This window comes from Ascaphus truei, chromosome 14 (genome assembly GCF_040206685.1).
Source record: "Ascaphus truei isolate aAscTru1 chromosome 14, aAscTru1.hap1, whole genome shotgun sequence".
NCBI lineage: Eukaryota > Metazoa > Chordata > Amphibia > Anura > Ascaphidae > Ascaphus > Ascaphus truei.
This window is the reverse complement of record NC_134496.1, coordinates 22,540,397-22,567,464: the sequence shown is the minus strand read 5'-3', so window position 1 is coordinate 22,567,464 and position 27,068 is coordinate 22,540,397. Positions and strand designations below refer to the sequence as shown.

Genomic DNA, 27,068 nt, shown 5'->3' with positions numbered 1-27,068 from the left:
CTAATACTACAGTACTGATTGTTTTTTTTAAAGCACACTTGTAGGAAATTGCATGAATTGCTCCTTTAACTAGTCTATTCTGCAAAGCAATGCCATTTCTTTGCCTTTAATATATCTGGTGCAATTTCTTTGCACTGGTTCTGCCCCAGGTTTGCGCTCCGAAGACTTTGATAAATAAATTGGATGTTCAAAGTGGGTCAACGGAGACAGCATTGTTTCTGAAATGCCAACGCAAAGTAACGTTGTATGCCAGAGAGTGGCCTTCCGGTGCCATGCGTGCGGGCAGAGGGGAAGCAGGTCAGGTTGCAAACAAGTCATTATTGCAGTTACTTTATAGAACGGGGCCATTATACGGCCTGCAGCTTTGTGCTGGTAATCGCGGCGGATATGGGAATCCGCACACTTCTTTATTGCCGAGGAGGCGAAATTGTGCCCTTTGTAGTTATACAGCGATGCAGATAATTGGGAATCGGGGGGCAGAAGGTCTCGCTGACATAGCTCGCGATGTGAAAAAAAAAAAAGTATTAAAAAGGGAATGTGTTGTGTATCATTATCCTGAACCCGCAAACGCACTTCTAAATCCGTACATCCACCTTCTCTGCATCCCAGACTAGCTAGCAGCAAAACGCTCCTTATATATTTATTTTAGCCAGTCTGTTTAACATGTTGCACTACATTAGGCACATCGAGATGTGCCCCCCACTGACATTCAATGCAACATACAATCTATCATCATTATGTCAGAAGCTCATATCTAATTAAGGGAAGAACACTGCGGCGTTTCTGAAGTTGCAATCGTCTGGCCTTAATTGCCAAGGAGATCTGTTAAATATTCACAATGCTGTCCGTGAAACAGAGCCCCAAACAATGTTTTACATAAGCAGCATGGGGAAAACACAAAAAGTTGATGGATAAGCGAGCCATGGGTGTATCCAAAGCGTCTACAATCTTGAAATTCTTGCATCAAATACTCATTTAAAATAATAATAACAATGTGCATAGAAATGCTGTAAATGTGATGCTTTGTATTCATACCGACATGAATGCTTTTTTTAAAGCAGGGCAAATTCCATTCAAACTTGAGAAAATTACATTCTTCCAAATGATCAGCTTATCCTCCAGATATTTGTCGGAGGGAAGATGTACCAGTAAGAAGCAAGGATTCTTTCTTGAATTGTTGCCCATCCGCCAAAATAATGAATAAATGCAGCGTCCCCTGCCCCGGGCTAATTCACATCTTGGTGCATGAACCGGAGTAGAACTGCTTTTTTCGGAATCCAGAGCAGTAACCCAACCCCTCTTTCCAAAGCCGCCCCTGCGTGGCCTGACCTCACGGCTCCTTAGCGGAGGCGCCCCTCAGCTTTAGGTCATGCCACCCCTCCCCTTACTGGTCCAGGGCTCTATTTCTTTGTCTACTTATTGGCAGGTCCTACTCTATCAATATTATACGGTCTTATGTATTTCTTGCACTGCATAGAGAGAAGAGGAAATAAAACAACACTGCTGTCAAAATGGTTTTTCTGTGACGTGTTCGCAGGCTTAAAATGTTTTGGACAAACGATTTAACTAAATAACCCATACTTATGAAGAAAGAATATAGATAAACTACATAGCAATGTACTAAATAATTCATCACGTTGGATGTAACATTGGAGCTTTCTTGTCTTTAGCAATATATACTGTGGGGCCGATTCACTAAGCTCCGTTAAGTGGCTTTAAGAGCGCAAAGTACCCTTTAAGCCCGATAAGGCTGCAGTGAGATTCACTAAGCAGTGATAACTGCGCTTTATCGGTCTTAAAAGGTATTTTTTTTGCACTCGGCGCAAAATGCGCACGATCAGCCTATTGCGCTGATTTTTGCCAGTACTACCGATTCACTAAGCAGCGCTAAGTGAATCGGCCTTAAAAAACGCGCCAGCAAAAGGCAGGCGCAAAAGGAGCTGGACTTAGAAAATATTTATTTGTTTACCTTTTTGCTGGCACACCATCCATGCAACAGGCCCGCGGGGGTCCCCGCGGCCATCCGGAGGCGTCCCCCGCGGGCCTGCGGTACCAATGGTGTGCCTCCAAAAATTAAACAATACTCTAAAAAAATACCCCCGTCCCCTAACACATACAGTACATTAATGGGCAAAATTACTATTATCCACATATGGATAATAATGCATTTGCCCATTAAATATACATTAATACAATAAATACATTAAATACATGTTGTACTCACCCTTGTCCGGTTCCCACGATGAAGGCCACCTTCATCTTCCTCCCCGTCCATACACTGGTGTGCTGAAAAATATACAAAATAATTAAAAGTGCCAAACTAGTGTCCCCTAACCCCTAACCCCTTAATGACCTTAGCGGTTATTAACCGCTACAGTCATTAAGGGGTTAAGCCACCCTGACCCGATACCCACCCTTCACCCATTTATTTGTACAGTGGCTTCATCATGTGTGTATGTACAGTATATGTATGTATATGTATATGTATATATATATATATATATATATATATATATATATATATATATATATATATATATACTGTATATGCATGATTAACCAATATACAAATAAATACTGTACATGGCCAAATACAAATCTCTCCAAATATCAAACAGCACCAAGCTCAATCAATATCTAATAAATCAAAATACAAACACTCAATTTGACAATGTGTACATGATACAAATAATCTTTGCATCATATATACTATGTCAAACAATGCTCCAAATCAAAGACACTAATCCAAACAAGATACAAATACAATCATTAAAGAAAAACAAAGCATCAACACAATTAATTTACCATCAATTAATCCAATCACCAATCAATTACAATACAAATCAATTACACACTTAAAATCCAACAAACAAACCATTGTGAACAATAATCTATGTAAAAGTAACCATCAAACAAATACTATCTTCCAAAAATAAGCCAATAAATTAATCTATAGCAACCAGCCTTTAACTAAACATTTGCAAAAATTAAATGTACATTAGCAACACATTTTTACACAAAGCAGCAAATTACCATTCAAAAAAACATCCAAACAAGGCAAGCAAACACGTTGGTAATATACCTGTATGCAGTGGTCGACAAATCACCAAAAAATCTACTCGCCGAACAAAAAAATATACTCGCCACCTAGTACCACACGTGTGCTGCTTGGGCCAATAGGAGCTCGCCACGATGTTAAATCCACTCGCCCGGGGCGTGCAAATGTATAGGTTTGTCGAACACTGCCTGTATGTATGTCCATCTATAGTTGACAGACATAAATACAGATGCAATAAAAGAGCATTAAAAACAATTTAATCACATTAAAAATGAACATACAATACAACCACTGATTTGTCCTGTACGAATGTATACCCATAGTGACATACATACATTCAGGACAAATAAATGGACATTAAAAAAAAATGGACGTCAGGGAATAAAATCCAAAAAACCTGTAAAATAAAATTAAAATACATTTTCTTTTTTTACTTACCATTAGATGAACCAGTCACAGCAATCAAGGGGAACCGGAACCACTGGAGCAGCTAATCCAACAACAGGAACCAGGTAACCATAAAATAAAAAATCCATTACAATCCACAAGTGTCTTTATCTTCTTTTTTCTATTTGTAATCCATAGTGGGGGTCTTCTCCGTCTTCTTCTGTCTTCTTCCGGGGTCTTCTTATCTTCATACGCCACGCCCTGGTCTTCTTTCTTCATAGGAGGTCTTTCCTCCTCGGCGTCAAGCCTGAAAATGAGACGACATAGGCTTTTAAAGGCCTATGACGTCACATTTTCGTCATATGGTTCTCACGGTCCTGATTCGGCCGTGAAAACCATGTGTTTTGGCCGACAAAAAAAAAATGATGACGTCATTTAAAGGCAATGAAAGCACAGCCAATCAGAATTGGCTGTGCTTCAATTGCCTTTAAAGCTGCAGTTCAGTCTTTTTTTTTTTTTTTTTACTTCAATATTTTTATGTGTGCAATCTCTAATTACCTAAAGAACTGTATAGCTGCTGGTCAATTCGTTCTCCATGTATTGATAGGTCGAAATTTGGTGACATAATTAGTGAAGGGATCTGTTTATATTCTGCTTGTCTGTCAGTGGAAGCTCATGAATATTCATGAGCACTGCTGCACTGACATGTGCTAAAGGGAGGGCAGGGCTGACAAAGGGGTGTGCCAGGGCTTGTGACAGGACATGAAGGGGCAGTGCCTTAGCAAATGGCTGTTAAAATAGAATACAAGAAAATTGGTCTTTCAAAGTTGTTTTTTTAAAAACAGAAAATGCTAAAAGTATTTTTTCTTACTACAGAACTGATTTATTAAAAAAAACACACATGCAGGATATTGACTGAACTGCAGCTTTAAGATGACGTCATGAACCGAAAGATGGCCGGCCTCACTGGTACGGTAGCCAATCAGAGCGTGGGGAATACATCCCAACTCTGATTGGCTCAAGTACCATGTGACAGGCTTTCAATAACGTCACATCCGTTCTCCCCAAAGCCTCTGTCACATGGTCTACTTGAGCCAATCAGAGTTGGGATGGAGTTCCCATGCACTGATTGGGTACCGTACCATGTGAGGCCGGCCATCTTTCTGTTCATGACGTCATCTTAAAGGCAATTGAAGCACAGCCAATTCTGATTGGCTGTGCTTTCATTGCCTTTAAATGACGTCATCATTTTTTTTTGTAGGCCAAAACACATGGTTTTCACGGCCCAATCAGGACCGTGAGAACTATATGACGAAAATGTGACGTCATAGGCCTTTAAAAGCCTATGTCGTCTCATTTTCAGGCTAGACGCCGAGGAGGAAAGACCTCCTACGAAGAAAGAAGACCAGGGCGTGGCGTATGAAGATAAGAAGACCCTGGAAGAAGACAGAAGACCCCAGAAGAAGACGGAGAAGACCCCCAATATGGATTACAAATAGAAAAAAGAAGATAAAGACACTTGTGGATTGTAATGGATTTTTTATTTTATGGTTACCTGGTTCCTGTTGTGTGATTAGCTGCTCCAGTGGTTCCGGTTCCCCTTGATTGCTGTGACTGATTCATCTAATGGTAAGTAAAAAAAGAAAATGTATTTTAATTTTATTTTACAGGTTTTTTGGACTTTTTTCCCTGACGTCCATTTTTTTTTTAATGACCATTTATTTGTCCTGAATGTATGTATGTCACTATGGGTATACATTCGTACAGGACAAATCAGTGGTTGTATTATATGTTGATTTTTAATGTGTTTCAATTGTTTTTCATGCTCTTTTATTGCACCTGTATTTATGTCTGTAAACTATAGATGGACATACATACAGGTATAATAAAAACGTGTTGGCTTGCCTTGTTTGGATGTTGTTTTGAATGGTAATTTGCTGCTTTGAGTAAAAATGTGTTGCTAATGTACATTTAATTTTTGCAAATGTTTAAAGGCTGGTTTCTATAGATTATTTTATTGGCTTATTTTTGGAAGATAGATTTAGTTTGATGGTTACTTTGTCATAGATTAATTTTCACAATGGTTTGATTGTAGGACTTGAAGTGTGTAATTGAATTGGATTGTAATTGATTGGTGATTGGATTAATTAATGGTAAATTAGTTGTGTTGATGGTTTGTTTTTCTTTAATGATTGTATTTGTATCTTGTTTGGATTAGTGTCTTTGATTTGGAGCATTGTTTGACATAGTATATATGATGCAAAGATTATTTGTATCATGTACACATTGTCAAATTGAGTGTTTGTATTTGGATTTATTAGATATTGATTGAGCTTGGTGCTGTTTGATATTGGGAGAGATTTGTATTTGGCCATGTACAGTATTTATTTGTATATTGGTTAATCATGCATATACAGTGTGTGATATATATATATATATATATATATATATATATATATATACATGATGAAGCCACTGTACAAATAAATGGGTGAAGGGTGGGTATCGGGTCAGGGTGGCTTAACCCCTTAATGACTGTAGCGTTTAATAACCGCGAAGGTCATTAAGGGGTTAGGGGACATTAGTTTGGCACTTTTTCTTATTGTGTATGTTTTTCAGCACCACAGTGTATGGACGGGGAGGAAGATGCGGGTGTCCTTCATCGTGGGTGCCGGACAAGGGTGAGTAGAAAATGTATTTAATGTGATTAATGTATATTTAATGGGCAAATGCATTATTATCCATATGTGGATAATAGTAATTTTGCCCATTAATGTATAGTATGTGTTAGGGGGCGGGGGGGATGTGTGTGGTATATTGCTATGTTTATTGGGGGCAATTGTCCCCAATAAACATGCTATTAAGCCTTAACCCCGTCATTGAATTAGCGGATAGCCGCTAAGGTAATAAAGCTGCTTTAATGTATTTTTATTAATAGTGTGCGGGAGCAGGGCGTCCCCTGAGCTGAACCGCATTGATTAATGGCTCAGAGACCCCCTGCTTCCCGAGTTACAGGCCCCGGTTTGGGGCATCGGTGCCAGTGCGGACGCCATCTTTATTGAGCCCACGCCGCGTCTTGGATGCTATAAAGATGGCGCCGACACTGGCACCGATGCCCCATACCGGGGCCTGTAACTCGGGAAGCAGGGGGTCTCTGAGCCATTAATCAATGCGGTTCAGCTCAGGGGACGCCCTGCTCCCGCACACTATTAATAAAAATACATTAAAGCAGCTTCATTACCATAGCGGCTATCCGCTATGGTAATGAATTATTATTTATTGTTATGTGTGTGTTTTAATACTAGTGTAGATGTGCAGGGGGTCTCCTGAGCTGAAACGCATTGGTTTCAGGTCCGAGGACCCCCTACTTCAGGAGTTACATGCCCCTTTATGGGGTGCCGGTAACCCCTGCACTTTAAAGCTCCCGTGTCACGTGACCGGGACATTTAAATTCTGCAGGGGATACCGGCACCCCATAACGGGGCCTATATCTCCTGAAGTAGGGGGTCCTCTGACCTGAAACCAATGCGGTTCAGCTCAGAAGACCCCCTGCTCATATATACTACTATTAAAAATCATATTTGGCCAGCACGATAGCCTGTAAGAGCCGTGCATTGAGACGCAGCGTCTCCATGCAGTTCTTACAGGCTGCTTTGTTTATAATAGTTATCGTGCTAAATAACTTTTAGCACGATAACAGGGGGGAAAAGGTGATCGTGCGCTATGGCCCTTTTGGCCAAGGCCGGCCGTAAACGCGCCGAGCAGCCTTAGTGAATAGCGCTTATGGCTTCACCCTTTTGCGGCCGAGCGATATAACCCATTTTAGCGCTAGTTAACGTAGCTTAGTGAATTGGCCCCTGTATCTCTTGAAAGATGATATATATATATATATATATATATATATATCTAGCTATATATATCTAAAGATATAGATATATACACACACACACATATACACAACAATTGGGAAATAATTTAACATCTATGGCTATTTCTTGCGGTCCAGAAATTCTGCTATTCTCTGGCAAAAAAAAAGGACAAGTCATGCTGCAGGATTCTTGCATATAAGCAGAAGAGGCCCAGCAGACTCAGTGTGCGTTTCAAAGATAAGCTCGTTGAGATAAGTTCATGGTCCAGTGATGATGACGGAGTAACCCCTACTGATCTGATCTGTTAATGGAACAGACGGACAGTGCAAGAAATATTGCTGACTTTGCATGACAAGCACCGACCTGATTGGCTGGGTCTGTTCTTAGGGTGTGCAGTGATAGAGAAAGGATCATTGAAACGATTGTTTTCAGTCTGTTATGTAGGTCACATGCATGTAAGAGGGCTGGTGTATTCACACGCTGCAGCATATGTTCTGTGAGGCCTTATTAGCTGAGTAAATCGCTTTATTCGACTAACAGGTATTTTGTATCCCGTCACTTCAATATATAAAAATTATATTACGGTTTTATATACCGTGCACATTTTCAGATTACTTCAATGGCAATAACTTTGCATATGCGCACTTCGATTGGCAAAGTCTCCAAGCAGGGTGGTATTGCAGCTTAAAAAAGGTACAGATGCTGTTATTCAAGTTGGTTTTGGGTGTAAGGAAACTGCAGCTGAACAGAGCCTGACCGCAGCTTCCCCACGCCCAAAACCCAGTACACTGGTTGCCCTGAATGGATTAGCGCAGCGGGGGTCCCTGCATTCTGAATGGGAATCCGTTGTGTTAATACTACCGAGCCACCACCTAAGGCGTGTAACATAGTGCGTGCGCATGCGCTACCGTGCACGTCAATTATAATTGGCTGTGTTAGCCAGACGTTTATATACTTGGGACGCGCGCGCACGGCCGTGAGCGGTGGTGTGGCAGACCAGGGAAAATACAATAAAATTGTATTTTCACACTGCTGCCACGCCGCGAACCAATCAGAGCGCGGCCTAACGCTGTGACGTCCGAGCCAGACCCCCTAACCGCGCGTGTCACTGCTTGCAACTAAATGTGCACACGCAACGCCGGGTGCCCGCTCGGGCAGCAGCGAGGACTATATATCAAGCCAAAGAGCTGCGCAGAGAGATCAGAGAGAAGCAGCCCCTCTCTCTGTGTCTCCCCGTACAGCTCTTATAGCAGAGAGATCAGAGAGAAGCAGCCCCTCTCTCTGTGTCTCCCCGCACAGCTCTTACAGCAGAGATCAGAGAGAAGCGGCCCCTCTCTCTATGTCTGCCCGCACAGCTCTTACAGCAGAGATCAGAGAGAAGCAGCCCCTCTCTCTGTGTCTCCCCGTACAGCTCTTACAGCAGAGATCAGAGAGAAGCGGCCCCTCTCTCTGTGTCTCCCCGTACAGCTCTTACAGCAGAGATCAGAGAGAAGCAGCCCCTCTCTCTGTGTCTCCCCGTACAGCTCTTACAGCAGAGATCAGAGAGAAGCAGCCCCTCTCTCTGTGTCTCCCCTCACAGCTCTTACAGCAGAGAGAGCAGAGAGAAGCAGCCTCTCTCTCTGTGTCTCCCCGCACAGCTCTTACAGCAGAGAGATCAGAGAGAAGCAGCCCCTCTCTCTGTGTCTCCCCGCACAGCTCTTACAGCAGAGAGAGCAGAGAGAGCAGAGAGAAGCAGCCCCTCTCTCTGTGTCTCCCCGCACAGCCATTACAGCAGAGATCAGAGAGAAGCGGACCCTCTCTCTGTGTCTCCCCGTACAGCTCTTACAGCAGAGATCAGAGAGAAGCGGCCCCTCTCTCTGTGTCTCCCCTCACAGCTCTTACAGCAGAGAGATCAGAGAGAAGCGGCCCCTTGACGTTAGTCAGCGTTTCTATAACGGCGCCGCAAACAGTATAGAACGGCCCTAAGTGTCGTGCGGGGAGACACGGAGAGATAGACCGCTTCTCTCTGCGCAGCTCTTCCAGACTGGTGGCGTCCCGGTAGGATTAACGCAGAGAGAGTCCCATTCAGAAGCAGGGACGCCCGCTGTGTTAATTCTTATGAGAAACGCCCCCTACGCTGGGCTGTGATCACAGAGGCCCTCGGGCCGCGGTCCACCCGCTACAAGTGACACGCAGGGGAAACTTGTATCCCGCTACATCTGTATGATTAGTGTTTGCCATTACTGGTACGCCACACTTGTAATTAATGACAACATTTTAATTATAACCTTTACAGAAAGTGACAGCAATGCTGTACTGTGATATGCAGAGGTATGAGACGGGGAGACAGCAGACAAAATGACTAACAAAGGATAATGAACGGCATTGACATCCAATTAGCAGTTATATTCTAGAAGATGAGATCAGTGAGACGTTGCAAATATAAATCTATAAAGTCCCAGGTCGGTCACTAAATGGTGGGCCCACCCCTGCCTAATGGAATTTGACATGTATTCATTGGGATTTATACAGGAAATGTGGATTTCAGTTTCATGTGGACTTACGCCATGGGGTGGGCAACGCCAGCCGTCAAGGGCCACCAACAGGTCAGGTTTTCAGGAGATCTCTGCTTCAGCACAGGTAGCTCAGTCCAAGATATCCTTAAAACCTGACCTGTTGGTGGCACTTGAGAAGTGGAGTTGCCCACCCCTGATTGATGCAAACTATTGCTGTCCCTATCATGATATTATATTATATATGTTAAGAAGCTGCTCGTCACAAATGAAAGCCGCTTATGCAATTGCAAATGCAGTCCCAACAGCCTAATGTACACCACACTTCTTACAGCCCATTCATATTAATCTGCCAGATAGTACTTTTCTGGAGCGTTACTGAGACTTTGTAATCTCTGTTCTTCTTTGAAGGTTGGGAAATCTCTGGAAAGAACTCATTAAAACCACGCGGTACACTTTCCATTCCTAATCACGGGTACAGATATAACCAACCTTACCCCCCCCCCCCCCCCCCCCCGTGGAAGCAGAACAGAGCATGAGATTACGCGTGGGATATTGCATGTGTTAAGGAGATAACACTGGTGCAATAACTTCTTGCTATACCTGTACATATCAACCTGTACCACCAAGGCAGGGGCAGCCAACTCCAGTCCTCGAGAAGCCACCAACAGGTCAGGCTTTAAGAATATCCCTGCTTCAGCACAGGTGGCTGAAACAGTGGCTCGGTCATAATGACTGTACCACTGTGCTGAAGCAAGGATATGCTGAAAACCTGACCTGGTGGTGGCCCTTAAGATGGCCACCCATGCACTAGAAGTACAAGCTAAACGAGTAATACAGGAAACATATAACACAGTGAGAATAAGCGCTTCAACAATAGGAAAAAGAGCTTACAATCTAAGTTTTAAGCAGATGTACTCTTAAAGCTGCAACAGCAGCCATTTGCCTACTATTACACAGAGATGTTGGCTTGTTTTTGGGTGGTTGGCCAAGAAAAAACAGGTCTTGAACTGGCGGCACTGCCTGCAGAACGTGTCCACACACTGCTGGTGATCGCTTTATAGAGGAGCAGTTATTCTGTCCCAGTGAAGTATTCTTCCATCTGCCACTTCATTCAAGTAGCCAGGACGTTAAAAAGCTGGTATAAAGCAGCAATACTACTTTCCACCTTTCTTTCCATTTTCTTATTTGTACATGTAAAGCATGTGATACACGTATAATTCTACAGTCTTACCTAAGCTGGCAATCGTTTGGTGCTCCTGTTTTTAAATCTGTCAAAATCCTGATTGTGTGCCTAACGTAATGGCCGCCTTTCGTTTGCAATCAATCCTATAGTCATTGTAACTCAGCAGCTACAATGTATCCTTATACTATGGTCACATTCTCTATTGTTACAGTTTGCAGCTCAAACTGCTGGGAACATTGGCAACACATTATCACAAACAGGAAAGTGTGGCAAAGATCTTGCACTGCTGGGGAGGTGGGCTACAACCTGTTATATAAATCAAAGGATGATTTAAAACTAATGGCATAAAGAGTTGAATTTTTTTTTTAAGTCACTATTATCTAATACTACAGAACCGATGTATTTACTAATGAAGACTTCACGTGTTGCTGCTTTCAAGAGGCAACATAAGCAGCCGTGTAACGTTTTACTCTGACTTGCTAGGGATTGTACATCATTGACAAACCTATTTTACCATGTTGCAAGTGACAGGAAAGTTAAAAAGAAATGTTAATATCTCAGTGAGCACCGATGCAGCCAACTTTACCGCACCAGTCATCCAACGCTAGTCGTTGCGTTAACACCGAAGCAATATTTAAAGCTACTTTAAATAAATGAATTCTGTACCTCCATGTTAAAGATGATATGATGGATATAATGCAACCTTTATCTTTGTGTAGTACCGTGCTGTCCGACCATCAATGTGAAGTCATACTGTACATTATTATTAAATCAGAAGAAAACGGTACTTACTAAGTCAGGACAATGGCTACAGCATCATTTATGACACTTTCTCCAAACAGCAGCGTGTAGAGATCTGTGTCCACGTGCAGCTCGTGGAAAATAGCCAGCACCGTCACTAAAGTAATACACACAAATATTAGGTATGCAGCAATTATTGTCACATAAATGTAATCATTGACGAGGTACAGTAGTGGAGGTGTAATAAAATATGTATTTATGGTTATTAAGATTGAACTATTACCATTGCTCTTCACTGTATGACAAGCCAAAGCCTTGATGTGTTTCAGTGAATGCACGAAAACGCAATGTATTAGGAAAAAGATGGTGAAAATGATGTAACAAGTGAAGGATCCCCCAGTACGTTCCGGTCGGCCACACAAGTCCGCATGTCTCCCGGGGATTTGGGAGAGGCTTGCAGAAAGGAGGCGGTACTGTATGGAGTGGTTATAGGGTGCACATATTTTGCATGTAGGGCATGTATGTCGCTTATAACATATATATGTGATACGAAGCATGATTAACGCGTTTCTTATTTCACGCTTACACCCCAAAAAAGGAGAACCCCCCTTAAACGGCCCAGATCTCGTTCAGTCAGGGATCATGACGTCGTTATTTTCACGGAGGCGAACGCAAAGCCACAATGCTAATTATATGCAAAAACAACGGCCATTACTGAGCTCATTAAAATAGGGTTAACGCCCCATTAAGTTAGCCCAGCCTCGCATTAGCTGAACGTGACTCAGTCCTATTTCACTAGAGTCCCACATGATTGATTATATATATATATTTATATATATATATATATATATATAGATAGAGAATCAAAGAAATACGCATCACTCACTCGAATGGGGCCCCCTGCAGACGCACTTACCAGAACTCCCTCCTACTGTCTCTGTACGTTCTCCCTACCTACCAATTAGATTGTAAGCTCCTCGGGGCAGGGACTCCTTCCTTAATGTTACTTTTATGTCTAAGGCACTTATTCCCATGACCTGTTATTTATATTATCTGTTATTTATTTGATTACCACATGTATTACTACTGTGAAGCGCTATGTACATTAATGGTGCTATATAAATAAAGACATACAATACAATACAAAATGGAGCGACGTTTCAGACTTCCCGTTATCAAGCCCCTAAAGGACCGGGAGGTCCGAAACGTTGCTCCATTTTTCTTGAGAGAGAGAGAAACCTGTGCTCAAAAGTGAGCACCCCTGAGATACCTGGGAGATATGCTAATAGGAGTCATTACAGTATACTTTGCATATATCCCAGGTAGGCCTGTCACACAGGTGTCTCACCACATGTTGTTTGAAGGGATATAGAGATATAGATGTAGCACTCCCTCTCGTTAAATCCGGAGCTCTGTGGCTATGCATCGTTAGAGGGAACGCTTCTTTTGCATATCATTAGCCGTAACCTCGCAAGGGCTCGTTGCGGCTGAAAACGCCATTTAACGCATCGTTACTGAGCTTTGACGATGCCCATTAACCCTCGGCGAGGTGTTACATCAATAATGGAGCTTGGTGCATCGGGGGCCCAAGTGTTTAACGGTGTGTGGGAACTGTAATACATCCATCCCAACGTGTACAACATACACGAGTCGCCCTCGCCTCGGACTGGATGTACGATGCTCGGCTGACCCTTCTTGCAGCTAAAGAAATTCAACTCACAGGGCCAGATTCACTACGTTGTCTTAAACCAGAGCGAATAATGTGATGTTAACCTAAAGCGGGAACAGCCGGATTGTATTTTTGCCCTGAGGTTGATGCCATAATTACGAAGATAATTATATGCGGAAACAACGGCTGCACCGCAGCTCATAAACCATGGGGGAACGCTGCGTTATTTCAGCATAACGTTATAATGCCGCCAAATAATATGATTTTACCACCATCCCATGAGTAGCAGATAAAAGATCATTAAATAAAACGTGATTTACTTTTTAATAGCCACTTGGCAGCCTTAGTCTTTATCCACATTTCTAACAATGTCATTAGTGACCGTAATAGCATTGCATACCAAAGAGGATGGAACCAAAAAAAAAACATTTGTCCCATCCATAGAGAGGTCGTCCATGATTTTCTGGTTACTGGACCGCCATGAATTTCTCTAGCTGCGTAATCCAATGGGCGATGTCCAACGATGAAAAAACGCAAAATAATATTCCAAGAATACCCCCCAAAAATAATCCATGCTTCACCACGTGATGGCGCAAAGAAAGAAAAAACTGAAAAATATAACACGCAGCCTCAACTGGAGCCTCATGCCGGGCCCGGTGGCCTAAATCCAATCCGATGCCATTCTCATCCATAGAAGCCAAGTCTTCCATCTTGATCAAAGTCATTCATCCACAGTTGCTTGAAGAATAATCCTCCTAGGCCTAGGGTATTTCTCTAAAAACCTCTCTCCTGTCTCCATGAATGGACTCCCATTCTTGACGTCCTCACTCAGACGACTCGGGTGTTATGGAAGACGCTGACCTTATATAGAGCATGTCATTGGGGTCACGTGGTAAATTAGCCAAACAGATTGCTCGATTTACCAAGTGGTAACCAATTTTACCAATGGCATAGGAAGTTGTTTGGATGTTTTATCCACATGCAACATCATTGGTAACAGCAGTTACCACTCCGACTCCAACACTCCTTACGTAGGACTCTTATTTTGGGACAAATAAAAAAATATCAGTCTACAAAGACCCCAGATATTTGAGGGATAAAAACAAAAGGGGGGCATTATATTCTTATATAATCTTATTTCCTACGGATAACATTCTTTGTTTCCTTCACGTTTGGCTGAGTGGGATGTCTTGTTATAGTGGATATCTTGTCCCGTATACAATTAGTGTCAGAATAATGAATATTTATTGCTTTTTAATTTTTCGGAAGAAACATTCTCTAACTAGATCATTAATCAAGGAGGTTCTTGCTGATATCTATTTGTATTAATCCAGCCACAACACTCGTGTGTGCTGTAGCTATGGTAATGAATAACCTCAATTTGAAAAAAAGGACCTTCTGTTTATTAATGCCGGGACTGTACCTGTGGAAAGAGAAAGAGCTTAAAGCTCTTGTACTTGAGAAGACCTTCACAAGTTATCTTCTATCTTATCTTCTACATATCAAAGAGAACACTCTTGTGAAAGAGTAATATGCACATCAGTGTTGCACTTGTAGTATTGGGTAGGAAATCCAAAACTTCAAAGGAAAAATTAACTGGTTAATTAGATCTTACTGTATGCCGTTAGGGAACATTAATAAAGCAAAGAGACTATAGTGAAGTATGTTCAAGGTCTCCATTAGGAAATCTGCCTTTTCATACAGTGACGTAACATCAATAAGTATTTTTTTTAGAACTATGTAGGTTTCACTCAATGGTTGGCACTCCAGTCCTCAAGGGCCAACAGCAGTCGTTGACTGAGTCAGTGATTGAGCCACCTGTGCTGAAGCAGGGATATCTTTAAAAACCAACCTGTTGGTGGCCCTTGAGGACTGGAGTTGGCCACCGTTGGGATACAGTATAAAACAGGGCAGTATGTACGGTATAAAGCAGCATGCAAACACAAGGTGCAGTATGGTCAACCGTGAACTGCACATGTTTTAGCATCTAAGTCACCTATCAGAAACATATTTTGACTTAGCTACGTGGGTGGGGGGGAGGGGTCAATGCCAGTTTGTAAAAAGATTCACACCAAGATGGTATAAAAGGGTTTATTGACCAGCACGCAGTGATCATTATTTAAAGTATTAATCGCAGAAGAACGGGGCATTAACCCAATCATTAAGGCCAGGTCCCAAGGGGATATTTACAATGATAGGTTTTTGAAAAAAATGTTTATAATATATTTATTTTATTATTATATTTTTTGTATGTGTGTATTGTGTCTGCTTGCTGCTTGGTGGATCCCTCCTTTGCTCCAACAGCAGCCCACCGGAGCACTTTTCCCCCATGCCGGGGGGTGGGGGGAGGCGGGTTCATGACTGGTGAGGGTAAAGGGGTTGCAGCATTCCAATAATGCCCTCCTGTTGAGCATGTAATAATGATCTGGCATCCACTTGAATGACTGATGATGAGTATAACACTTCACTGAGAAGATCCTTTATGATTGATGAGTGTCATATAATCAGTTAAATGAGTCCTAGCAAAACCCTTCCTAGTTCTCCATAGAGCATATGATCACACCCCTATAGCTTCCAAAATCAGGCCAAAATCAACATCAAGTGCCTTGATAAATTGATACACACACAAACACACACAGTGTGTATATATATATATATATATGTATATAATACACAGTAAAATTTGTGTTATCCGGCAAAGAATTACAATACATGATAAAGTTTAAAGTATAGAATAGTATACAGGTACTCGCCAATCAAGTAATAATGTTACTGTAATACTGTCAAAAACACCCGACTGTACTCGGAGGGGGCGGATAGCTCCGGGATGGATTGTGGTTACTACATTGAAGATTTGAATTGGGCTTTATGAGACATTTCCGGATAGTAAAGCTTGCTGGTTTGTACAGTGCCGGACAACACAGATTGTAGTGTGTGTGTGTGTGTGTGTGTGTGTGTGTGTGTATATATATCAATTTATCAACGCACTTGGTTGATTTTGGCCTGTGATATATATACACACATATACACAGTATGCTCCTGAGGAAGTTGCCTTTAGCTTCCCTGATTGATGGTTTCAGTGGTGACATCATCCGACGTGCTACACTTAGTCCCGCCCCCCGATCGTGGATGTTTGTGGGTTTCCCTGCTCAGCTGTTTGCTGGTGAGAGATACAAAAAAAGAGACACAGCGCACAACGCTCATAGTGCATTAAAGATATTTTTTACATAAACAATACATAGGTGAGTAATGTGCGTACATCAAATGCAGTAATAACAAGCAGTTTCGGGATATGTTACCCAATGCCTCCGGAGACCGGATTAGGTGTCCTCACAGGGGTGGAAACGCTGGTCCCACTGGTGCAGGGTCCTATTGGGGTAGGTGCACAACCTCTGCTGGTTCTTGCTCCCTCGAGCACGAGTAGAACGGGAACTGATGATCCTTGCAGTGCTTCAGCAAAGCGAATCTGGGCATCAGCTGGGCGCTGGCACTCTCCTCCGTGTGGAGCACTTCCTGGTTGATGACGTCACCACGGGGATTCGGCGCCGTTCAAACTCGAACAACTCGCGCAGTAGGGTGCTAATAAAAGGATAGAGCCCTTGTCCAGAATGTCCTACGCGTTTCGAAACCGAAGTTTCTTCATCAGGGACTGAAATTAAGTGGTTTCAAGTAAAATCTAAATACCCCGCGATCGTGCCTCATTGGCTCTGCCGTCGGCTCTATTGTCCAATGGGAGAGCAACAGGGGCGGGGTTAAAGTCCCGAAAGGCAAGCGTCACTGGTAATTATAGACATATATAAAAAAACTTTCACTAAACTTTATTAACAACAACAATGTTTACCATGACGCGATTGATGATACTAAAACAAAGAAAACAGTGTTAAAACATGGCACAGAGCACAATAACAGGTTATATCATCTGCCCTATGGACCTGGATGACTAATAGGAGAATAGGTAATGTAAAAGAAGCCTGAAAAATGTTCAAAGCGGACCATACATAAAAAGCAGCAAACATAGACTATTTGAAAATGAATTAAAATGACTAAAACTATTTATAAAAATGGACAAAGAACCGCAAATTTATGTTAAAATATTTAAAAGGAGTAGATAATAAAACATATAATAAAAAGATCAGTACAGAGACCAGATATCTATATCTTCGTTTAAACCCCCTGGATGCAAGGTGTTTAATTTGTGTATCCAGAAGGTTTCCTGCCTAGCTAATTCCTTAACCCTATCCCCTCCTCTTCTGTTTTTTGGGATATGCTTAATACCTTTGAATAGGAGGGTTGAGGGATCACTATTATGACATGTTGCATAGTGTTTCGAAAGGCTATGTTTCATGTACCCAATTTTAATGTTGCGCAAGTGTTCTAAAATGCATACTTTTAAAGCACGCTTGGTGCGCCCCACATAAAAAAGGCCACAAGGACACTCTAATAAATAAACTACATGGTCAGTATTACAAAGGATAAAATCGTTAATATTAATTATTTCACCATTTGGACATTTAAAAGTTTTTTTATCAGGATGTAAATGCTTGCAAACTGAGCATTTGCCACACTTGAAATTCCCAATTGGTTTAGTGCTTAACCAATGCCTCTCCCCACTCTGTTGTTCTTTTAGTTTAATATCGCTAGGGGATAGCGTATTTTTTAAATTTTTGGCCTTTCTGTAAATAAATTTAGGGAATTTCGAGAGGTGGGTGCCCAGCAGCGAGTCATTCGAAAGGATTGGCCAATGTTTTTTTATGATTTTCTCTATCCTGCCAGTCATGGAGTTAAAATTTGTAATGAAAGATACATTGCACTTTTCCTCATTTTTGTTTTTTTTAGGGATTTTTTTATCTTTAGTTAATAACATGGATTTTCTCTCTATTTTTCTTATTTTCTCCAAATCCCTATTCAATTTTTCTAAATGGTATCCCCTCTCTAAAAATCTTGATGTTAATTTTTTTGCCTGGTCCTCAAAATCTACAGCTGTACTGCAATTTTTCTTCAATCTGTAATATTGGCCACTAGGGATATTTGATATCCACGTTTTTTTTGTGGTTACTTGTGGCCATAAGGAGGTTGTTTGAATCAACCTCCTTAAAATGGGTTTTTGTTACCACATTCCCATCAGATGATGCTATAAGATTGAGATCCAGGAAATGTACTTCCGTTTCATGCTGTATATGTGTAAAAGTCAGATTTCTGTCATTATTATTTACGTACTGTAGAAATTGATCAGTTGAACACTGGTCGCCATCCCAGATACACAGAATATCATCTATGAATCGACGCCACACGATGATATTCAATTTGAAGGGATTTGTACTGTCATTATAGATATAGTCCTCCTCCCATTTTTCCCTCCTCCCATTTTTTAACATGGTCAATAAAGATTTTAATCTTTTAATTAATGATGCCAAAAATGGAGATTTTAAACATAATTTAAACAAGAATGAAGCACTAGCTCTTAAATTCCTCAAAGAAAACCCAAACCTGATTATCAGGCAAGCGGATAAGGGGGGAGGTGTTGTGTTACAAGATAGGAAGGACTATGAGGGGGAAGCCCTCAGACTCCTAAACGACACCACCTCCTATAAAAGGCTGATGAGGGACCCCACAGGGGAATTTTTGGTCCCTTTAAAAAAACTTTTAGATGAAGCCCTAACTAATAATGTCTTAGAAAAAAGAGAATATGATTTTTTGTACTGTAGTTCCCCAAAAATTGCTATTTTTTATCATCTCCCAAAAACACACAAGAGTCTAACGAACCCGCCAGGTAGACCGATTATTTCGGGAATAGATAGCCTAACATCCAATTTATCCCAATATGGGGACTTTTTCCTCCAACCCTATGTGGCAAAACTTCCCTCCTACCTGAGAGATTCAACATCAGTGTTGAATCTGATGGAAGGTTTTGTGTGGAAAGATTCCTACAGGTGGCTAACCTGCGATGTGCAGGCTTTATACACTAACATCCCACACGCAGAAGGTTTACATGCAGTTCAATCCTTTTTATCAAATGATGCCACCTTGCATCCTTCTAATAGTCAATTTGTTTTACAATCAATTGACTATATCTTGAAGCATAATTATTTTATGTTTCTTGATGAATTCTTTTTACAGGTTTGCGGAACTGCGATGGGCACGAGATTTGCCCCCAGTTTCGCAAACCTGTATATGGGAAAATGGGAGGAGGACTATATCTATAATGACAGTACAAATCCCTTCAAATTGAATATCATCGTGTGGCGCCAATTCATAGATGATATTCTGTGTATCTGGGATGGCGACCAGTGTTCAACTGATCAATTTCTACAGTACGTAAATAATAATGACAGAAATCTGACTTTTACACATATACAGCATGAAACGGAAGTACATTTCCTGGATCTCAATCTTATAGCATCATCTGATGGGAATGTGGTAACAAAAACCCATTTTAAGGAGGTTGATTCAAACAACCTCCTTATGGCCACAAGTAACCACAAAAAAACGTGGATATCAAATATCCCTAGTGGCCAATATTACAGATTGAAGAAAAATTGCAGTACAGCTGTAGATTTTGAGGACCAGGCAAAAAAATTAACATCAAGATTTTTAGAGAGGGGATATCATTTAGAAAAATTGAATAGGGATTTGGAGAAAATAAGAAAAATAGAGAGAAAATCCATGTTATTAACTAAAGATAAAAAAATCCCTAAAAAAACAAAAATGAGGAAAAGTGCAATGTATCTTTCATTACAAATTTTAACTCCATGACTGGCAGGATAGAGAAAATCATAAAAAAACATTGGCCAATCCTTTCGAATGACTCGCTGCTGGGCACCCACCTCTCGAAATTCCCTAAATTTATTTACAGAAAGGCCAAAAATTTAAAAAATACGCTATCCCCTAGCGATATTAAACTAAAAGAACAACAGAGTGGGGAGAGGCATTGGTTAAGCACTAAACCAATTGGGAATTTCAAGTGTGGCAAATGCTCAGTTTGCAAGCATTTACATCCTGATAAAAAAACTTTTAAATGTCCAAATGGTGAAATAATTAATATTAACGATTTTATCCTTTGTAATACTGACCATGTAGTTTATTTATTAGAGTGTCCTTGTGGCCTTTTTTATGTGGGGCGCACCAAGCGTGCTTTAAAAGTATGCATTTTAGAACACTTGCGCAACATTAAAATTGGGTACATGAAACATAGCCTTTCGAAACACTATGCAACATGTCATAATAATGATCCCTCAACCCTCCTATTCAAAGGTATTAAACATATCCCAAAAAACAGAAGAGGAGGGGATAGGGTTAAGGAATTAGCTAGGCAGGAAACCTTCTGGATACACAAATTAAACACCTTGCATCCAGGGGGTTTAAACGAAGATATAGATATCTGGTCTCTGTACTGATCTTTTTATTATATGTTTTATTATCTACTCCTTTTAAATATTTTAACATAAATTTGCGGTTCTTTGTCCATTTTTATAAATAGTTTTAGTCATTTTAATTCATTTTCAAATAGTCTATGTTTGCTGCTTTTTATGTATGGTCCGCTTTGAACATTTTTCAGGCTTCTTTTACATTACCTATTCTCCTATTAGTCATCCAGGTCCATAGGGCAGATGATATAACCTGTTATTGTGCTCTGTGCCATGTTTTAACACTGTTTTCTTTGTTTTAGTATCATCAATCGCGTCATGGTAAACATTGTTGTTGTTAATAAAGTTTAGTGAAAGTTTTTTTATATATGTCTATAATTACCAGTGACGCTTGCCTTTCGGGACTTTAACCCCGCCCCTGTTGCTCTCCCATTGGACAATAGAGCCGACGGCAGAGCCAATGAGGCACGATCGCGGGGTATTTAGATTTTACTTGAAACCACTTAATTTCAGTCCCTGATGAAGAAACTTCGGTTTCGAAACGCGTAGGACATTCTGGACAAGTGCTCTATCCTTTTATTAGCACCCTACTGCGCGAGTTGTTCGAGTTTGAACGGCGCCGAATCCCCGTGGTGACGTCATCAACCAGGAAGTGCTCCACACGGAGGAGAGTGCCAGCGCCCAGCTGATGCCCAGATTCGCTTTGCTGAAGCACTGCAAGGATCAGCAGTTCCCGTTCTACTCGTGCTCGAGGGAGCAAGAACCAGCAGAGGTTGTGCACCTACCCCAATAGGACCCTGCACCAGTGGGACCAGCGTTTCCACCCCTGTGAGGACACCTAATCCGGTCTCCGGAGGCGTTGGGTAACATATCCCGAAACTGCTTGTTATTACTGCATTTGATGTACGCACATTACTCACCTACAGTATGTATTGTTTATGTAAAAAATATCTTTAATGCACTATGAGCGTTGTGCGCTGTGTCTCTTTTTTTGTATTTATCTGTTAGCTTTAGGGGGTCCCTGAGCCACCCCTCCATCGCAGCTGCAGACGCTCCATTTAAGTTAAGTTATTTAATTCACTTTATTGTCACTATCAACCACGTCACGTTTTAGTAGCTGCGCACTTTATTTATTTTTTCACTTATGCTGGTGAGAGACTCTGACCACAGGACGCCGAGTGTGCTGATTTCCACAGCTCATTGGAGCTGCTCCCACTGGACTCCTGGGACACTGTTACTTCATAGTTTGAGGCAGCAGAGGCCACCCAGACTGTAGGTTAACAGGGAGCTGGAACATCTTGCTCCAAGCGTGGACCAGCAGAACAGCTAAGCAGAAGCCCGTACCTGATATGGGTTTATCCACAATGCGATCTAATCTTATATGTTTGTGAGTGTGCGTTTTCAAGGTTTCTTCAACCTGCCATTTCTATTACTGTAAATGATAATACACTATGGGGCATGCGCTTCTTTTTGTTTTGTTTTTATATACATATAGTAATATATTATATACTATATATATTATATATAATCACGCTATATTTTGTCCAGCAAAGATGATAGGGTTAACTATAAGAGACTTATGGGATATGTGCGATGTATGTTATTATAACATCGCATACTATCTACTAAAGTCAGTTAAGGTTAAAGTTGGGGCGTGACGTTATGTTATTTAAGTCCTAACTAAACTTGTCACTCTACCCATCAATAATTTTATTGTTTCTGAATGGGTGTCACACCACAGTTAGGCCTGATTTAACAGAGTTATTCCCCTGTCCTCTTTTACTCACAGGAGCTAAAGACCCAACGTTGGGTGTGGATCCACGCAACGCCAAGACACTCTCACCGTCACATTGGGAGATAGCGCAAAGTTATGCCGCTATAACGTGACGTTAACCCCATGCAAATAAGATGAACAGTGTTATTGCACATCATTCGCTTTGTGGATACCACATTAACGACGGGAACCTAGCGACCCTTCCTGTTTTAGGTAACGTCCTGTTGAGCCCTAATTTAAAGGAGCCGTGAGCAAAGACACAGAGTCTGAAATCAATGGCACACACTATGAAGTAGGGAAGTCTGGTTTATAACTCGGGGTCAGAACCGTGCGACCGTGCCCAGGTTACTACATCTCCCAGAACCACAGTCACCAAACCACAGATTGAACGCTCACTGGCCAAGCCTGTAAAATTCTATGTACCGTACGCTATATTGTAGTTGAGAAGCACTTCGATCCCCATTGAAGAAAAGAGCTACATCAACTAAAGTTGGTATTGTTAAATAGCAAGAACAATGTTCCCTTTGAAAAAAAAACGTGCTAAAACCTCATACAGTTTACGCTCTTTATCCAAGTCCCCCACCTGCAAACTGGTTTCCCCAAATCAAGGAAAAAGCAATCCCTCTTGCTGTAACTACACTAGACACGCGCCATGTAACACCGCTGTTGGTTTATACTCACCGTCTCCTATGCATGAATTTCAGTATCAGGAATAACCACCCATCAGAGCCATGTGTCAAATGATACGGATATCGCCTTATTTATTAGGATTTTATATACAGAGTAGAACGACACTTTAAAATCAGAATTAATAAGGCGAAATCCGCATCATTTGAAACGAGGCTCTTATTCCTGATACTGAAATCCGTGCTCTTATTACTTATCAGACGCTGGCATCCCAGAGGCCTTTGCACCATACTGCTTAGGTCATGCTTTAAATGCTGGTTCTCTAGTGGCTTTAGATCACTGCTCCATGGACAGCCTGCTCCACGTCGCTGGTGAGGCGAAGGCAAGGTGGCATGGCGCCCGTGGCATCGCTGCCGGAATGATCGTATGGGCGTGATGCTGGAAGTCCGGTACAACTTGTATGCTGCCAGTCTTCTTAATGTTTGATCAATCTGGTGCCGTTTTACAATCAGGAGACTATTACCGAATAACCAAATGCCAAAATAATACTTGGTCGTGTTGCCTCTTTTTATTGGTTACATTTGCCAACGTGGCAAACGCTCTTACAGCCCAGTTTCCATTAACCCTGCTTGACACGAGGCTTTGGACATGAATAATCAAGTGATGCAAAGACGGAATAACAACGTACATAAATATAAATATCCTGCGTCAAACCTGCATTGAATCCGAACACGTTTGTGATTGAAAAGCAGAGGAACCCGTTCCCGTGAATAAAATTACCTGGGTCTGTGGCAGACATCAGAGAGCCGAAAAATAAACAGTCTGTGAAGTGAAAGTCGCCGGTCTGTAACTGTCCCAGCTGTACCATCGCCTTTACAAAGCCATACATTATCAACCTGTCAGGGAGAGACACACAGTCACACATCGGATCAGTTCCACAGCCACAATATGCAACCTGCGGGCAAGGGAAGTGTTGCTAAAGATTTGGTCTCGCTCAAGAACATGTGTAGTATCGGCAATAAAGTGAAGACAATCTCGGAATGGAACACAGCATTAGAAATAGGTGGTCCAGGACATCTGGCTGCGGCCGTTTTGCCGTGACCAAATGACCGCTTGCGTTTAACCGCTGCTCACCTCGGTGCTGGGTACTCGGCCGCCGGATGCTTCGCCGCTAACGTAAGTCACTAACCTTGGCCCTTACCCTAAACCCCCCACCCCTTAATCTTCACCTCTAAAACTAACGCTACCCCCTAGCCTAAAAACCTAAATCCCTTACCCTACAACCCTAAAGTTAAGCTCCTTCCCTAACCACCAAAACCCTAAAACTAATCCCTTACCCCAACCGCTAAAATCCCTAAAACTAACCCCCTACCCTAACTGCTAAAACCCTAAAACTAATCTTTTACCCTTACTGCAAAAACTAACCCCCTACCCTAACCGCTAAAACCCCTAAAACTAATCTCTTACCCTAACTGCTAAAACAAATCCCTTACCCTAACCGCTAAAACCCCTAAAACTAATCTCTTACCCTAACTGCTAAAACAAATCCCTTACCCTAACCGCTAAAACCCCTCAAACTAATCCCTTACCCTAACTACTAAAATATCTAAAGTTAACCCCTACCCTAAAATGTACCTTGCTGTTGAAGCAGCCAGCTTGGGGGGGGGGGGGGGCGGAGGGGGCTGCGGCAGAATGTCCCCCTGCGGCCAAACACCAATGATCCCATATCCGAAATAAAGTGCTCAAACAATATTCAGATCCTCGTTTTCATTGTTTCCATAGAACTGTTATCATATATTTGCTATGTGAAATGAATGGTTATTTCACTAGGCTACCCCACTGTACTAAAACTTTTATTTCCCCTGGAGGAAATGGCTGATATTTTCACCGTGCCATGTATAAAAAGATTTATTGAAAGGTTACGGCGTATTAAAAATAATGTCATCATTTGCTTGTAAATCGAGGCGTCAATGCGTCAAACTGCAAACAAGCACAATACAGGCATGTCAAAGCTCACTGATATTTAGTGGCACTGTTTTCACTCTCACGACGAGTCAACGAAGGAGTTCGCCAAGTAAAAACCCCACTGCCTGCAAATATGGGGTCTGCTGGAGAGGAGATGCAAAATCCAGATCTCAGGGTATATTCTTCTGTGGCAAAATTCGACAATTTCATTCGATTTGTCAATTTTGACTTTTTAGGTTAAAAAGTTGTTGGTGACTTTTCTAACTTTTCCAAAAGTGTGAGCCCAATGTAGACGAAGAGAATACGGTGCAAGAATACACATCTCGAACCAGCAGCTTAAAGCAGCAATACAACACAGCTTTTATTTATTCTTTATTACAGGACTGAAGCAGGGGGTCTCCAGGGTTCAACTGTGTTAATTTCAGCTACAAGGACCCCCTGCTTCCAGAGATACAGTACTTGCTTCCGTTCAGGCTGCCTGCATCTCTGTGGAGTTTAAATGTCCCGGTCACGGGGCCAATAGGAACCCGCAACGGATGATGACATCACGGCTCCCTATTGGCTTGTGTGATGCGGGACATTTAAAGCTGCCATTATGTTAGGCACACAGTTCCCTGGCTGCAGATACCGGCACACCTATGGGGGATAAGTATCCCTGGAAGCAGGGGGTGCCCGCAGCTGAAATTAACACAGTTCAGCTCCGGAGACCCCCTGCTTCAATCCTGTAATAAAAGAATAATTGAAAACCCAACAATAATGGAAACCTGTATTGCTGCTTTAAAATGACAGCGGACAGGAAGTGCCTGTGAGTCAAATCGAGAACGGTGAACCAGAAGGTGACTGCTACGGATTGGTTCACAGGCAGGAAGCTGCACAGGGGCCATGTTGAAAGAGGACAAGCACTCTTCTTAAATAATAAGGCACAAACAAAACGGAGTGTCTCTTGGAGTAGCACAATACACTAAGAGACACCCTGGTTCTCACAACAAGAGATGAGGGGTTGTCAAGTGGATTTGTGTTACGAGCACTAGACCAGGGGTGGCCAACTCTAGTTCTCAAGGGCCAACAACGAGTCAGGATTTGACATCCCTGCTTCAGCACAGGTGGCTCAATCAGTGGATCAGTCAAAGATTGAGCCACCTGGAAAACCTTCTTCCTTAATGCAGCTTTTTTACAGTACCTTTGAAACGAACGTGTGTTCCCGGGGATTTTACATCGGATAAAGTACTTACTAACCAAACATTGTGCAGTCAAATTCACTCCAATATGAGGTAGTGTATAACAGTGTAATCTTTATTTGAGCAGGGTGATTGCACATGTGAAGTAATGATTTCATTGTTTAAAGCCATGGGAGTTCCATCAGCTACCTGTACCTTACATGGTCGTATTGCTGGTAAAATCAATGCCAGACACGAATATTAATTTAATGAGGAAAAGTTCATTTAAAAAAATGATTTTAGGCTTTTTAACGTTAACCTAAGTTAACCCTACGTTATTAGTAACGCTGTATTAACTGGAGAGGTGCTCAACTCTAGTCCTCAAGCCCCAACAGGTCAAGATTTCAGGATATCACTGCACAGGTGGCCCAATCAGTCTCTGCTTCAGCACAGGTGGCTCAAAGACTGAACCTCTGATTGATCCACCTGTGCTGAAGCTGGGATACTCTGAAAACCTGACCTGTTGGGGGGCTTGAGGACTGGAGTTGAGCCCCCCTGGATTATACTACCTGTTTCAGGACACGTGCCGTTGCAGCTAGTAGCCCTGTTACTACCACGAGGCTGCTAACCTTTTGGGGCTCAAAGGGGTAGAGATACTCAAAGCTCCTAATGTGATGTTACCTGATTAGGTAACGTCCGCTAGTTTTCCTCTATTTAATGGGTCTCTACAAAGCTAGATAAATGCAAAAGCAATGGTCGTTAGATAGATCATTAGCACA

The 27,068-nt window shown here is 41.9% G+C and overlaps 1 protein-coding gene across 1 annotated transcript in view; it reads right to left on the bottom strand.

Annotated features, from left to right (window-relative positions):
- The window catches only part of LOC142465799 (sodium/hydrogen exchanger 9-like), a 429,942-nt gene extending 405,884 nt beyond the window's left edge, over positions 1-24,058 (bottom strand). The window contains exons 1-2 of the mRNA XM_075570088.1: positions 23,948-24,058; positions 11,785-11,890 (exon numbers count right to left, since the gene is read on the bottom strand). Of these exons, the coding sequence (XP_075426203.1) occupies positions 11,785-11,890; positions 23,948-24,056 (215 nt within the window). The 5' untranslated portion in view covers positions 24,057-24,058. The remainder of the gene's footprint in view (positions 1-11,784; positions 11,891-23,947) is intronic.
- Positions 24,059-27,068: the final 3,010 nt, after the last annotated feature.